The 13,100-nt window shown below is 37.4% G+C and overlaps 1 protein-coding gene across 7 annotated transcripts in view; it reads right to left on the bottom strand.

Annotated features, from left to right (window-relative positions):
- Nucleotides 1–3,768: 3,768 nt before the first annotated feature.
- Nucleotides 3,769–13,100, bottom strand: part of LOC105464933 (pleckstrin homology, MyTH4 and FERM domain containing H2) — a 126,781-nt gene continuing 117,449 nt past the window's right edge. For all 7 annotated transcript variants that reach the window (XM_011713070.3, XM_011713076.3, XM_011713073.3 and 4 more), the window contains 3 exons: nt 10,171–10,257; nt 8,222–8,359; nt 3,769–7,176 (listed from right to left, as the gene is read on the bottom strand). In XM_011713070.3, the coding sequence (XP_011711372.1) occupies nt 6,991–7,176; nt 8,222–8,359; nt 10,171–10,257 (411 nt within the window). In that variant the 3' untranslated portion in view covers nt 3,769–6,990. The remainder of the gene's footprint in view (nt 7,177–8,221; nt 8,360–10,170; nt 10,258–13,100) is intronic.

Genomic DNA, 13,100 nt, shown 5'->3' with positions numbered 1-13,100 from the left:
GCTGTTTTCTAGTAATTTACTAGAAGCAAGGAACATTCGCACTTTAAAATTTAAAATAAAGCCTGTAATTTTAATATTTTCCAACTTTCTAGATGCTTAGTTGTTTCAAGTTTTATTCAATAGCATATTGTGTACTTATTAAAAATTAATGAAGCAAGTGCATCTCCTACTTACTTCGTTTACTTTATGAATGTAGATTATTTTCTTTTGGAACTTTGTGGTCTCTTTATAGATCTCCAGGAGTGTCCAAATAAATAACGAACATTGAAATAAATAACAATCACTGAATATGCAAGGCCCTATGCTACACAGAATAAGGAATAAAGAGATGAGTAAGAAAAGATCGCTACCTTTAAGAAAGACATACTCTGCTAATTATAAGCACCCAAGGAAGTGAGTGATCTAAGCTATTGTATAGCGGTACAAAAATTGCATTAGGGCAAGTGACTAATTATGCCTGAAGGAGATGGTGAAATATTCATGGCACTGATAGTATTTGGTCTGTGTTGAATGCTGAGTAGACCTACGCTTTCTAGCCTAAGACACCCTGAATATTTGAAGGAGATACCCTCCCTCCAATGCTCTGCTATTCAGCTTGATTTCTATGGTGTGGTGTTCAAGCACATGGGCTTTGGAGTGAGATGGACCTAGGTTCAAGTTCCGACTCAGCCACGCTGGCTAAGTTGCCACATTGCCACATCAGGTAAATCACTGAATTTCTGATCCTGTAAAGGGGAAAGATTGTGAATCTTAAATGAGATAAATATAGGTAAAACATAACTTACGTGTGTGTCTGACACATTGTAACTGCTTAATGCTTGTTATTATTGTGTGATAAGCTGCTGGTCAGTAACTTTGAACAAAGAAACACATTCCTGGAAACCAGGCTGATCGTTGATAAAAGGGTGTTTATTTCAGATAGAGTCATTAGGAACAAAATCTTCCCAACATCTAGGTATATTTTGGAGATACAAAGAACACTAAGTTGCACATAGGAAGGGAATTAATGGGAGTAGAGCTCATCGAAGAAAGGATGATTTTTTCAAAGGAGGCTTATACATCTGTCATTGAATCAGCAGCTATAGCCTGGTGCTAAGCCAGCCTTTAAGCTCACAAACTGATATGGGACAGATTGTAATGAATTGTAATGATTTGGGTTCTAGAACTTCAGAATACTTTTGCATGCTAGTTAGGAAGCCCTGTTGATATTGATAGCAATAACAACAGCTAATATTTTTGCCAAGTGCTTGCTATGTACTGGGCACAGTACTCAGTACTAGCACTTCAAAATTACACTTGTTTGAATAACTGGGAGAGGTGTTTGAAGGAGGGAGCTTGTTAACAAGGAAAGTGAAGGTGATCTGGCTGGGCCCTGATCAGCAGCACTGATTCAGGGTTGATTCAGTTGGTCTGACTGAGCAGGTGAGTTCCCCTTTCTTCCCTCATTCCTCTTGAGGCCTTCATACTCGGGCAAAGAAAGTGACCTTCCTGGGTAGGTGAAGATTGTTCTTAAGGTAAGAATGGAAGGAGAAGGAGACCATTTAATGCTCCTTTCTGGTTGGAATGAGCAACAGTGCAGAAGGGTAAAGGCGTGTGCAGGATGTATCTGGGAAACTGAATAGTTTGGGGTGAGATCATATAAAATACGTGGTGGAGCTACAGTGGAAAAGCAAACTGGGCAGGTAGATGGGGCTACTGTGAAGGATACTGTAGTCTAAACTTTACTGTGTTGGTTATGAGAAACCAAATAGGGTTGAAAAATAGGAGTGTGCCATGATTAGACATGAGTTTCATGAGATAATTTTTTGCAGCTGCGTGAAGGATATTTTGGCATCTAAAGACCATGTGGAGGCTATTAACAATAGCTAGGAAAGTGACAGGCAGAGTTTGAATTTTTTTTCCCTTGTTTTCAAAGTTATATAAGCTAATTGTAGGGGAAAAAAGTATGCACAGAAAATTAAGAGGGTAAAATAAGCATAAGCCGGAAGTAATCATTGTTAGGTATTTTGGAAATACATTTGATATGTTTCATTCTAATCTTTTTCCTTACAAAGTTGAGATTAATTGTAAAGTTAATTAACATCCTGATTTTAACATGTATTTCCCCATATCAAATTTTAAAAATGCACCATATCAAATTTTTAAAATGCATCATAAACATAACTTTGATTGTTGCAGAATATTTCACTACATAGATTTTTCATAATTTACTTAAGCATTCTCCTAATGATGAGTACGTTTGGGGTGGTTCAGAGTAAACACCTAACATGAGCTGGGTTAATCCCAGTCTTTCCCTGAAATTTTTCAAACTAGAATTGGGAAAAGCAAGTCACTCTACCTCTAGAGGAAATTAGCATATTTTGTGCTAAATGAATTATTTTGTAGTTAGTGAGCACACAGTAGCAGACACACATCAATATGAAGAGAAAGCGCTGGCATATGTCTCATGGTTCTAGTTGTCCCTAAGGCTTACCTGTGTCCTCACCTTTCTTATGGCTTGGTTGTTCAGCTTACTCTTTGATTATATGAGACATCCTAATATCCTTGTAATACAACTTCTCATTTTTGTCTAAGCTGGTTCAAGTTGAATTTTGGAATTTACAGCAAAAAGAGTTCTATCTAATACAATTACTAGGCAGTAGAGAATAAGACGTTGGTAAGAGGGAGAAAACTCAATGTTTCTTTCTTGATTGATGAACTGGTGATCCTCTTAACCAATTTTGAGGGGCACAGAGCAGGAGAAGCAGGTTTAGAGGACATGGTGAGTTTGAGATATCACCCAGCAGATAGTTGGACCATTTGGGGTCTGCTGGACTTGGCAGTTAAGTGGTCAGTGACAACCTCATGTGAAGAAGTTTCGGTAGAATAGTCAGAACATGAAAGCAGTGTTGATGATACCCTATCCCTGAGGGGAACATCTTATAATCTGTACATGATCCAAAACCTAAGAACTCTCCACAAGCTTTTCTAAGGTTACACTTTCTGTTAACTTTTCTCTCATAAAAGGCAACTCTTATTGGAGTTTGATAGCATTTTCTAGAAACTCAAGAATAACATCTAAGCCATTTCCTCTGGTATTACCCAATATTCAGTTCCTAGGAACTCCTGGGAATTCATTAGAGCCACATAGTGAGAGAGGGAATTAGCCTTCTCTTGCCACTGCCACTGTTAAAGAAGAGTAATTTGATTTTCATAAAACCACAATATAACCTAGCAGCATGTTCAGAAAGAGATGCCCTTCCTCTCCCACCCCTACTCTGTTTATTAGAAAATGATGTTGGCAGGCCGGGCACAGTGGCTCATGCCTGTAATCCCAGCACTTTGGGAGGCCAAGGTAGGCAGATCATCTGAAGTCAGGAGACCAGCCTGACCAACATGGTGAAACCCCATCTCTACTAAAACTACAAAAAATTAGCGGGGCAAGGTGGCGGGAGCCTGTAGTTCCAGCTACTTGGGAGGCTGAGGCAGGAGAATGGGGTGAACCCGGGAGGTGGAGCTTACAGTGAGCCGAGATGGCGCCACTGCACTCCAGCCTGGGCGTCAGAGAAAGATTCTGTCTCAAAAAAAAGAAAAAAAAAAAATTAGCTGGGCGTGGTGGCAGGTGCCTGTAATCTCAGATACTCCTGTGCTTTGCCAACATCATTTTCTTTTTTTGACCAGATCCTGACCTTGTGATCCACCCGCCTCGGCCTCCCAAAGTGCTGGGATTACAGGCATGAGCCACCATGCCCGGCCATCCTTTTCTTCTTTTAGGGAAAAGAGATTGGGGGGAAATGTGAGAGGAGATGTCATTTCTGCATAAATCAGGTGGGCAGCAGGGAAACTGCTCTGTCCACTTCTTCCTGCTTGTCACTTCTCTTCCTCAATTTTCAAATTACTGGAGCCTCCCCTCCCTAGAAATCAGCTGCTCGGGGCGGGGGAGTGGGTGGGGGAAATATGTTCTTGGCATCCCACCAACAGGTAAAGCCTTTTTCTAGAGAAACATGGTTATCCATGGTGGTTACTTCTTCAGGATCATGCTTCAGGTACAATTAAGGGTTAAATGTATTGTTCTAGGAACCTGACCACTGTGTATTTTTATTAAATTGGCAGGTAGATGTAAGCACATGTATTTCTTTTATGAAAAAAAAAAAATCCAAACAGCAAACTATTAAACACATTTTTGAAATAGAGGGTCTTTATAAGTTGTGACTAACTTCTCTTATAAATTGAGAGTTAAATTCATTTCTAAGCTATGATAGTATTTGATTTTAAGGGCACACACACACACACACACAAAATCCAGAACATTTAAAACAAATTTTTGGAACATAGTCCATTCAACTCACCTATATGAAATATGAAATCATGGGAGAACCAATATTTCTATCTATTTACCTATTTATATATTGTGTATCAATATGCACACATATGGATTAAAATTACAATTTGCCAAAACAGCTTTCTTTTATATGGATAAAACACAGCAACACTGAAGACAAAGCACGAATGCAAGAGAAGGAGGTAATAACTACCATTTTCACTAGTACTACACCTCAGCTTTGACAATGAAAACATTAGGTATTTCTTGAAGATTATTCAAAAGGTAATGCTCAAAATGGGTTTTGTAAATCATTTATTATGATTGAAAGGGAAGAAAATGATAGGAGACAAATATTACAATTAAGCGTGTAACATTATTCTCTTGTAACCAATCATAATAACATACTTTGAATTTTTGAATGGCTATATAATTTCCCAGAAAATAAAATTTTCACATCATCAGTTACAGAAAATTGATTTCCTTCCATCAAAATATTTTACCTCTGCTCTATCAAAAATAAATGCCTAGTCTAAAGTACTACTCAGTTTAAGCTAAGCCTTCACTACCTGTTTAAATTAGAAGATTGTGGGGAGGGGCTTACCAAATGATGAATAAACTACTGCATGAGAATAAAGCCCTCACACATAAGTAACAGCTCTGTCGAGCCTCTGGCTCACCAACTAATTATGAGATGGCTGTCTGGGAACTTAGACACTCTACTGTATCCCAGCCAAAAGGTTTCTGAGAGTCATCATAAATTGGTTACCAGTTTATTCTCAAAAACAAATGTGCTTATTCAATGGGTGACTGTGGCTCAAAAGATGTAGGGGAAACAGTCAATGGAAATCTATTTTGATGGGGTTTAAAAAATATTCTTTTTGGTCATTATCAATAAAGTACAATATTTTTTTGAGCAATGTACTTCTTAGCTCTGTCCTTTCTAAGGATGCTAATACAGTATGGAACATTTTTTAAAGACTTAATGTGAGAACAGTACATTGCCACAGGGAGAAAGCAGCAGCAGAAGAAAATATGACGTCTCGGCCAACAAATTAATTCAGCAGCTAACATTTCTCAAATTGGTTTAAAAAAATGACAAAGTGATAAATATATGTCCAAAAAATAAATACAAATATTCTATACATAAATAAAATTAAGTATACTCATGATTACCATTACAATTGAACATTTTAATAATATAATTTTCATGTCTTATCACAGTTTCATTTTTATCATGAATATGAAGTACATTGTTTTGACACATACTGGAATACACTGACCACTTACATAACCTAATAAAGTAATGCACTTAAGTACTCTATCAACTAAAATTTAACCTCCTTTGACAGAAGAATTATTTTCTCTTTTCTTTTAAAAAATATTTTTGAGGCTGGGCACGGTGGCTCATGCCTGTAATCACAGCACTTTGGGAGGCTGAGGTGGGAGGATCGCTTGAACCCAGGAGTTTGAGACCCAGCCTGGACAACATAGGGAGATCCTGTCTCTACTAAAAATACAAAAATTAGCTGGGCATGGTGGTGCATGCTTCTAGTCCCAGCTATTCAAGAGGCTGAAGTGGGATTGCTTGATCCCGGAAGGTCGAGGCTGCAGTGAGCTATGATGGCCCCACTGCACTCCAGCCTGGGCAACCAGAGTGAGACCCTGCCTCAAGAAAATAAAATGAAATATTTCTGGAGCCAGGTGTGGTGGCTCACACTTGTAATCCTAGCACTTTGGGAGGCTGAGGAGAGAGGATTGCTTGAGGCCAGAAGTTCAAAGCCAGTCTGGGCAACATAGCAAGACCCTATCTGTATATACATATGTATGTATGTGTAGGGAATCTATTTTCAAACTATAATTAGAAGGTAATGTGTGAGGGGGAAAGCTTTAAGGATTGTCTTTGTTTTTAAAGATATTATTACTAAAGCAAGGTCAAGATGACCCAGCACCAAATACAGTGAAATGTGGGCAATATTCTTGTGAACCTGGGCAGCATGAACAGTCAAGGAATGTCAGGAATCACCACCTTGTTTTAAATTTTACACTCCAGTGATCTGCAAAGGTGACAGGGTATACTTTCTAATACCACACAGGAGGCTCAGGTTACCTAACGTTACCCTGCTTTCTCATATGATGATTCATAGAGCCGGAAGATGTACTGCACCTGCTCTGAAAATGGACTCCTCACACCACTCTGCCGCTGTTTCTTATTCTGCATGTTCTACTCCTTTCCAAACACTATATCATTAATTAAAAGCACATTTAATTATAGCACTTACTATTTTGGCAGTGAACATTTCCAAATAATCAACTGGTTTACCAGATGAGAGTTTGGAATCTCCCTTTCTAAAGATTGCCAGAATATTAAAAAGGGGAAGAAAAGAAAAGAAAAGCCACATTGCACAATGTGTCTGATGACAAGGGAGAAGGGAGATGGAAAAAATGATGAATTCTTACTCATTTACTCTATGAGAAAATCAGTGCGTTGGCAAATTTTGTGTTTATGTTTTACTGGTAATATTTATTTGAATATTTAAGAATCAAATAAAAGAGACTAACCCCCTTCATTGTTAAAGTTTGGAATACTGGTGTGTGGCTGCCATGCTGCCAGGTGTAAAGGAACTTGTAGGGAGCTGATACAGCCACAGCATGGAGGACAGGGAGTGAACGTTCAGGCTCCCCGGCTTTCAGAGTAAGGTGGGGCCTTTGGTCGGTCTGCTGCTTGACAGAAGAGGCTGGCTTCCCATCATTCTGGCTTGGGGTCCCCGGGTCTGGGCTGAGAGCAGTGCTGGAGCAGAGAGGTGGTGAAATGCTGCCTTTTGCTGATGGAAGTTGTTTATGTAACTGGCGATCAAAAGAGTAATTTCAAGAATCTAAAACAAGGAAAACAGAACTGTTATGCTCCTGAGAAGTTCTCATCACTTCCAGAAGAGCACAGTGTTGGCCACAGGTGAGCTCCATTTGCAAGTGCCCAGGCTACCAGAATTCCCTTCTCTCTAGATCAAACAATGAAGTGCTTACATGTCCAGCACCATCAAGGCAGCCACACATTTTTTCATCACTTAAACCGGCAGAAAGAGTGAATCTCAAAAACAACCACATTGAGTGGCAATCTTAGGAAATGTGACAGTCAGTAGTATAGCTCTATCAAATTATCATAAAGCCACGTTCGTGAATATATGAATTAAGAAAGTTAGTGTCATAGGAACTCTCTATTTTCACTAAAGACTGAGTTCCCTGATCTGCACTTACTGGTTAGCTGCTTTCACTTAAGTATAGGCTTAATTAAGAAAGACATCTATTTTTTAAAAAAAGCTTCAGATTCTGAAGAAGTAATTTCTTTTATCAGATAACATTAAGACAGTTAAAGTTTTAGGAAAATCACTTTCAATTAGAATTGCATGTTAGAATGTAATCCATTTATTTATTGCTTTTACTTAGAGATGTTAAAACTACATAGTTTGTTAAAAGTCATAAAGGAGCAAGTATGTTTTAATTATAAAACCCCGGTCTTTCCTCTAATGAGTCCATAAAGCAAACAACCACAAGTGAATAAGATAATGTGCATAAAGTACCAGACAGCGATAACTTAATGCCACAACCATTTATTTGGAATCTTCTATATACCTGGCATTGGGCTAAGTACTCTACAAACTTCCTTCATTTAATTTCTAAGCCAAAAGAAGGAGGGAGTATGTTACCATATTTTTAGACAAAGAAACCAGGGCTTGGAAAGATGATGTAAGTTGGACCCATGTTTGTTTGACTATAAATAACGTCTGTTTTCCCATCTGGAACGTAGTCTTTGCTGAATAAATGTTTTAGTATGAAAACAACTAGCATTGCTTTTTGGACTTTTGGCTAAGATTAAGTGAAAACAACTAGCACAAAAAAGTTGGCAAAAAGGCTCCTACTCACCTTGGGTTTTGCCATGGCAAAAAGTAATTTCTCTGTTGGTGTGTCCTTTGAATGTGTATTGTTAATGACTACCATAAAATCATCTTGATAGCCTCCAAAGGTCATTAGACTCTTGTACACATAGCTGACTATTAACCTCTTTAAAGAGAAGAAAAAGTAAATATGTTATATGCTCTTACTTCCAAAGAGAGATGAAAAATAATAATATAGCTCCATTAAAATGCAGATATTCATCAATTATGGTATAATACAAAATTATTTCTAAAATAAAATCTATTATGATCCAAAATAGATAGTAGTGGTACTAATTTTATTTAGGCATCATCTACCTTTACAATGTTGAGTCCGAAACAAGTCACTGAAGAAAAATGAGAAAATATAAGAAAAAAATAAAAAGCAGCTATACTCCAGCATCTAGTGGAAAGCCACTGTTAATATTTTTTACATGCCCTTTCATATGTCTCTTATATATATGTTAGGTTAAGCCATATTACTGATACTTTTCATGGTCAAAACGGTCAAATATTGGTAAATCTACCCTGATAGATGGATTTTGAAATCTATAAACAGAAACAGTATCATATATTAACCCTTTGTCACATATGCAGCAAATATTTTTTTCTAATGTGTTTCCAAAACAATGTAAAAATGTAACTTAGGCTGGGCCTGATGGCTCACACCTGAGGCTGAGGTGGGAGGATCACTTCAGCTCAGCCTGGGCAACATAGGGAGACCTTGTTTCTATGAAAAAATAAAAAATATTAGCCGGGCATGGTGGTGCATGCCTGTGGTCCTAGCCACTTGTGAGGCTGAGGCAATAGAACTGCTTGAGCCCAGGAGGTCAAGGTTGCAGGGAGCGGTGATCACACCACTGCACTTCAGTCTGGGCGACAGAATGAGACCCTGCCTCAAAAAAAAAAAAATCAAAAAATCAATAAATAAAATAAAATGTAACTAATATACAGCCTGAAAGGATTCTGCATATCTAATGATTACCTTGCAAGACTGAGCAGACCATTCCAGGACTGAATGCCTCGGACCTGCAACCTACCTGTGTGTGCTTCCCGGCCTGTCTGGCTACCTCCTGAGAGCTAGGGAGCTGGTTTCCTGAACTAAGGTAACTCAATACCGGTGTATAGGTTTTTTGTTTTTTGGTTTTTTTTTTTACTTTAAGTCACTGATTTTATAATACCTTCAAGTTATCCATTCAAGAACTAAAAGGCACTCAGAAAATATAACCCTTTGAAAAAAAATGTGTGTTTGTTTTTTAAGCAATTGCAAGGGGAAACAGTAACTATAACACAAAAGGATAGTTTGGTTTCCAGAAAATTTTCAGTGATCTCTGATTATAGCCACACGATTAGACCTGCCTGGTGAATGTAGTAATTCCTGCCCACCAGATTAAACAAAAAAGAGAATAAAATTGTATTAAATAATTAGACACATGAAATATGATTTAAAAAATGTAAATTTCAGGTAAATAAATGAACATATATAGAAATCATAGTTTGACTTTATGTGGAAAGTGCTAAGACGCTATATATATGACACTATAGAAAATTATAGAAATTGTTAAAGAAGCCTTAGTGAAAGTGAACTTAAACTTTGGTTATTAAAGTTCCCACTTTAATGATTTCTTACAGATTTTTATTTTACACAGGAAACAATCTTCTTAACACTTTTAAAAATATAATCATTTCACGAATATAACCATGATCACAATATAGTCACGCTATCAAGATTTTTCTCATACACTGTCTTATCTTGTTTTAAAAGGTTAAATTATAATCATAGCTGTATTTGTAAAATGACTGTTCATGACATAGTATTAGGAAGAATGTTTTCTGTGTAAGAGAAAAATCAGATTAAGATATCATTACCTTCTGTTTATGGTACACTGAGCAATGGAAACAGTTGACTTAATGCAAAACTTGAGCGTTTAAACTTACCATGGAGTTGTATTCTAAGAGGTTTAAACCATCCTCATTTACAGCCAGCCACATGAAAGTACTTCCAAGTGATGATGGAGTTATGGGCTATGAAGAGGTGAAAATACACTATATTATAAATGCTAAGCAAAATTACAGAATTTTTTTCAGTCTAAATGTCATGTAACATTTGCCATTAAACAACAAAATCTTATTAAAAATCTCTCCTAGGAAAGAGGCAGGGTGGTATACTGGAGCAAAGAGTGAATGTGGTATTAGGAGACCTAGCTTTGAGACCCAAACCGGCCATTTATTAATGTGTGCCTTTGGACAAACTACTGAATCTCTTTGTGGCTCAATTTCCTCATCTTTAGCATAGGAACAATAATGTTCATATTTTAATTTTCTTCTGCGTTAAGACATTAATAGTCAACAAGGCTTTTAGGGTGTCCATGAGGACCAAAATCCTAATGAAGCAAAATATACTGCTGTGCTTGATAAATTGTGTAGTGCTATTACAAGGTAAAGGATTATTATTATAATTGCACACCTTTCCTGAAAGTTCATTAAATCTGATATTCAATGTGTAATAAAAACACAATAAAAATATGAAACTGTGTGATAAATAGTAATGAGAAATATGAAAATTTCCACCAAATTTTTTATTGTAAAAGCTATGAAATTGGCTGGGTGTGGTGGCGCATGCCTGTAATCTTAGCACCTTGGGAAGCCAAGGTGAGTGAATCATTTGAGGCCAGAAGTTCGAGACCAGCCTGTGCAACATGACGAAACCCCATCTCTGCCAAAGACATAAAAATCAGCTGGGCATGGTGGTGCACGCCTGTAATCCCAGCTACTTGGGAGGCTGAGACAGGAGAACAGCTTGAACCTGGGAGGCGCAGGTTGCAGTGAGCTGAGATAGTGCCACTGCACTCCAGCCTGTGTGACAAAGTGAGACTCCATCTAAAAAAAAAAAAAAAAGGTAAAAGCTACTCCTGGTTCTCATAGAAAAAAAAAAAGCTATGAAATTATATTAATAAAAAGAACCTCCTACCACTGAAACCCATAAATTATTTTGAGCAATTAATGATGCTTGTTTGGTTCCATTAACAAATGAAACCTAAAAAAAATCTTAACTATTTCTCTTAAATTTTACAAAATAATGTCAAGACTATAGATATAAAACTGGGATGAATGTTGGGTTATTTTATATAATAAAACTTGTTAGCATCTCATATATACAAAACCCTGAGTTAGAAACTGTCTACTGAGGGTTGATTTGCAAAGGATAGGGAAGAATTCAATTCAAAAGGATGCCCTTCAACTCTAGTGTCCACTGACAGGTGAATGGTAAACAAAATGTGGTATATCTATACATACAGTGGAATGTTATTCTGCCTCAAAAGGGAAGGAAATTTTGACACATGCTACAACATGGATGAACCTTGAGGACATTATACTAAGTGAAATAAGCCAGTAACAAAAGCACAAGTATTATATTATTTCTCTTACATGAAGTTCGTAAAGTAGTCAAATGCATAGAGATAGAAAGTAGAGTGGAGGTTGCCAGGGGCTGGGAGGAGGAGGGAAGACTGGAGAGTTAGCATTTAATGGGTACAGTTTCAGTTTGGGAAAATAAAAAGGTTCTGAGATGAATGGTGGTGACAGCAACACAACAATGAGAATGTACTTAATGCCACAGAACTATACACTTAAAAATAGTTACAATGGGCCAGGTGCGGTGGCTCACGCCTGTAATCCCAGCACTTTGGGAGGCTGAGGCGGGTGGGTCACTTGAGATCAGGAGTTCGAGACTAGTCTGGCCAAAATGGTGAAACCCTGTCTCTACCAAAAATATAAAAATTAGCTAAGTGTGGTGGTGTGCACCTGTAATCCCAGCTACTTGGGAGGCTGAGGCACGAGAATCGCTTGAACCTGGGAGGCAGAGGTTGCAGTGAGCCAAGATCGTGCCACTGCACTCCAGTCTGGGTGACAGAATGAGACTCCGTCTCAAAAAAAAAAAAAAAAAAAATTAAAGGGTAAATTTCACCACACACACAGAAAACAGGATGCCATGAAGCAACAAAGGAAGTGTCGCTTGTTATAAAGAAAGAAAAGTGAGCAAAAAAGATGCCTGCCATGTAATATGAAAAGCAATATTATTATTTAATAAATTTTGTGCCAGCAAGCACATATTATCAGAACAGAAAAGGGTATTTAATATTATTTCCAATGCTGAAGTTAGAATTAAAATCCATGCTGCTCTACAGTTCAAATCTATTCCTTGTAATTTTAAAAAATATATATTCAACTCCCTGTAAGAACATTAATTTTATAGATGTTTAAGAATACTAACTTTATTGTCTTTTTCTTAATTAATATACAGCTTTCAGTTCCACTAGAAAAAAAATTAATTCTCACCTATCAATAATATAGTCACTTATAGAATCAGAGTTCGAAGATACCTTAGATTTTACTTTTCTACTCTAAGTCATTAACAGATGAGGAAAAGTGAGGTCCAGAGAGGTAACCTGACTTGCCCAAAGTTGCACAGCTATTCAGCAAATATTTATTAAGTGATAATTATTAATTATGTTTAAAGCACTACGGTAGGTACCAGAGGAAGATTTTAGGATCAGTGAGTTTATACTTTCAAGGAGCATGCAATTTAATAGTGAGGATAAAACAAACACACAGAAAAATATAACACAAGGCAAGATGTTATCTTAAGAGCCTGAGAAAGTACAAAGAGACATGGTTCAACAGAAAGAAAAGGAATCAAAAGGCACAATTTTTCCCTTGGGGAAAGGGCTGGCCATCCCCGGGCAGGGCGAGTCTCCTTCCTCAGTGTTCCTGCAGCATTCTGTTCATGTGACTCATCGTGATATTTGCCATACAGTGGTTTGTTTACAGGCCTGTTGCACTACAGACTACACAAAGTAAAATAGTCC

Source organism: Macaca nemestrina, chromosome 13 (genome assembly GCF_043159975.1).
Source record: "Macaca nemestrina isolate mMacNem1 chromosome 13, mMacNem.hap1, whole genome shotgun sequence".
Lineage (NCBI taxonomy): Eukaryota > Metazoa > Chordata > Mammalia > Primates > Cercopithecidae > Macaca > Macaca nemestrina.
This window is presented reverse-complemented; position numbering and strand designations above follow the sequence as displayed.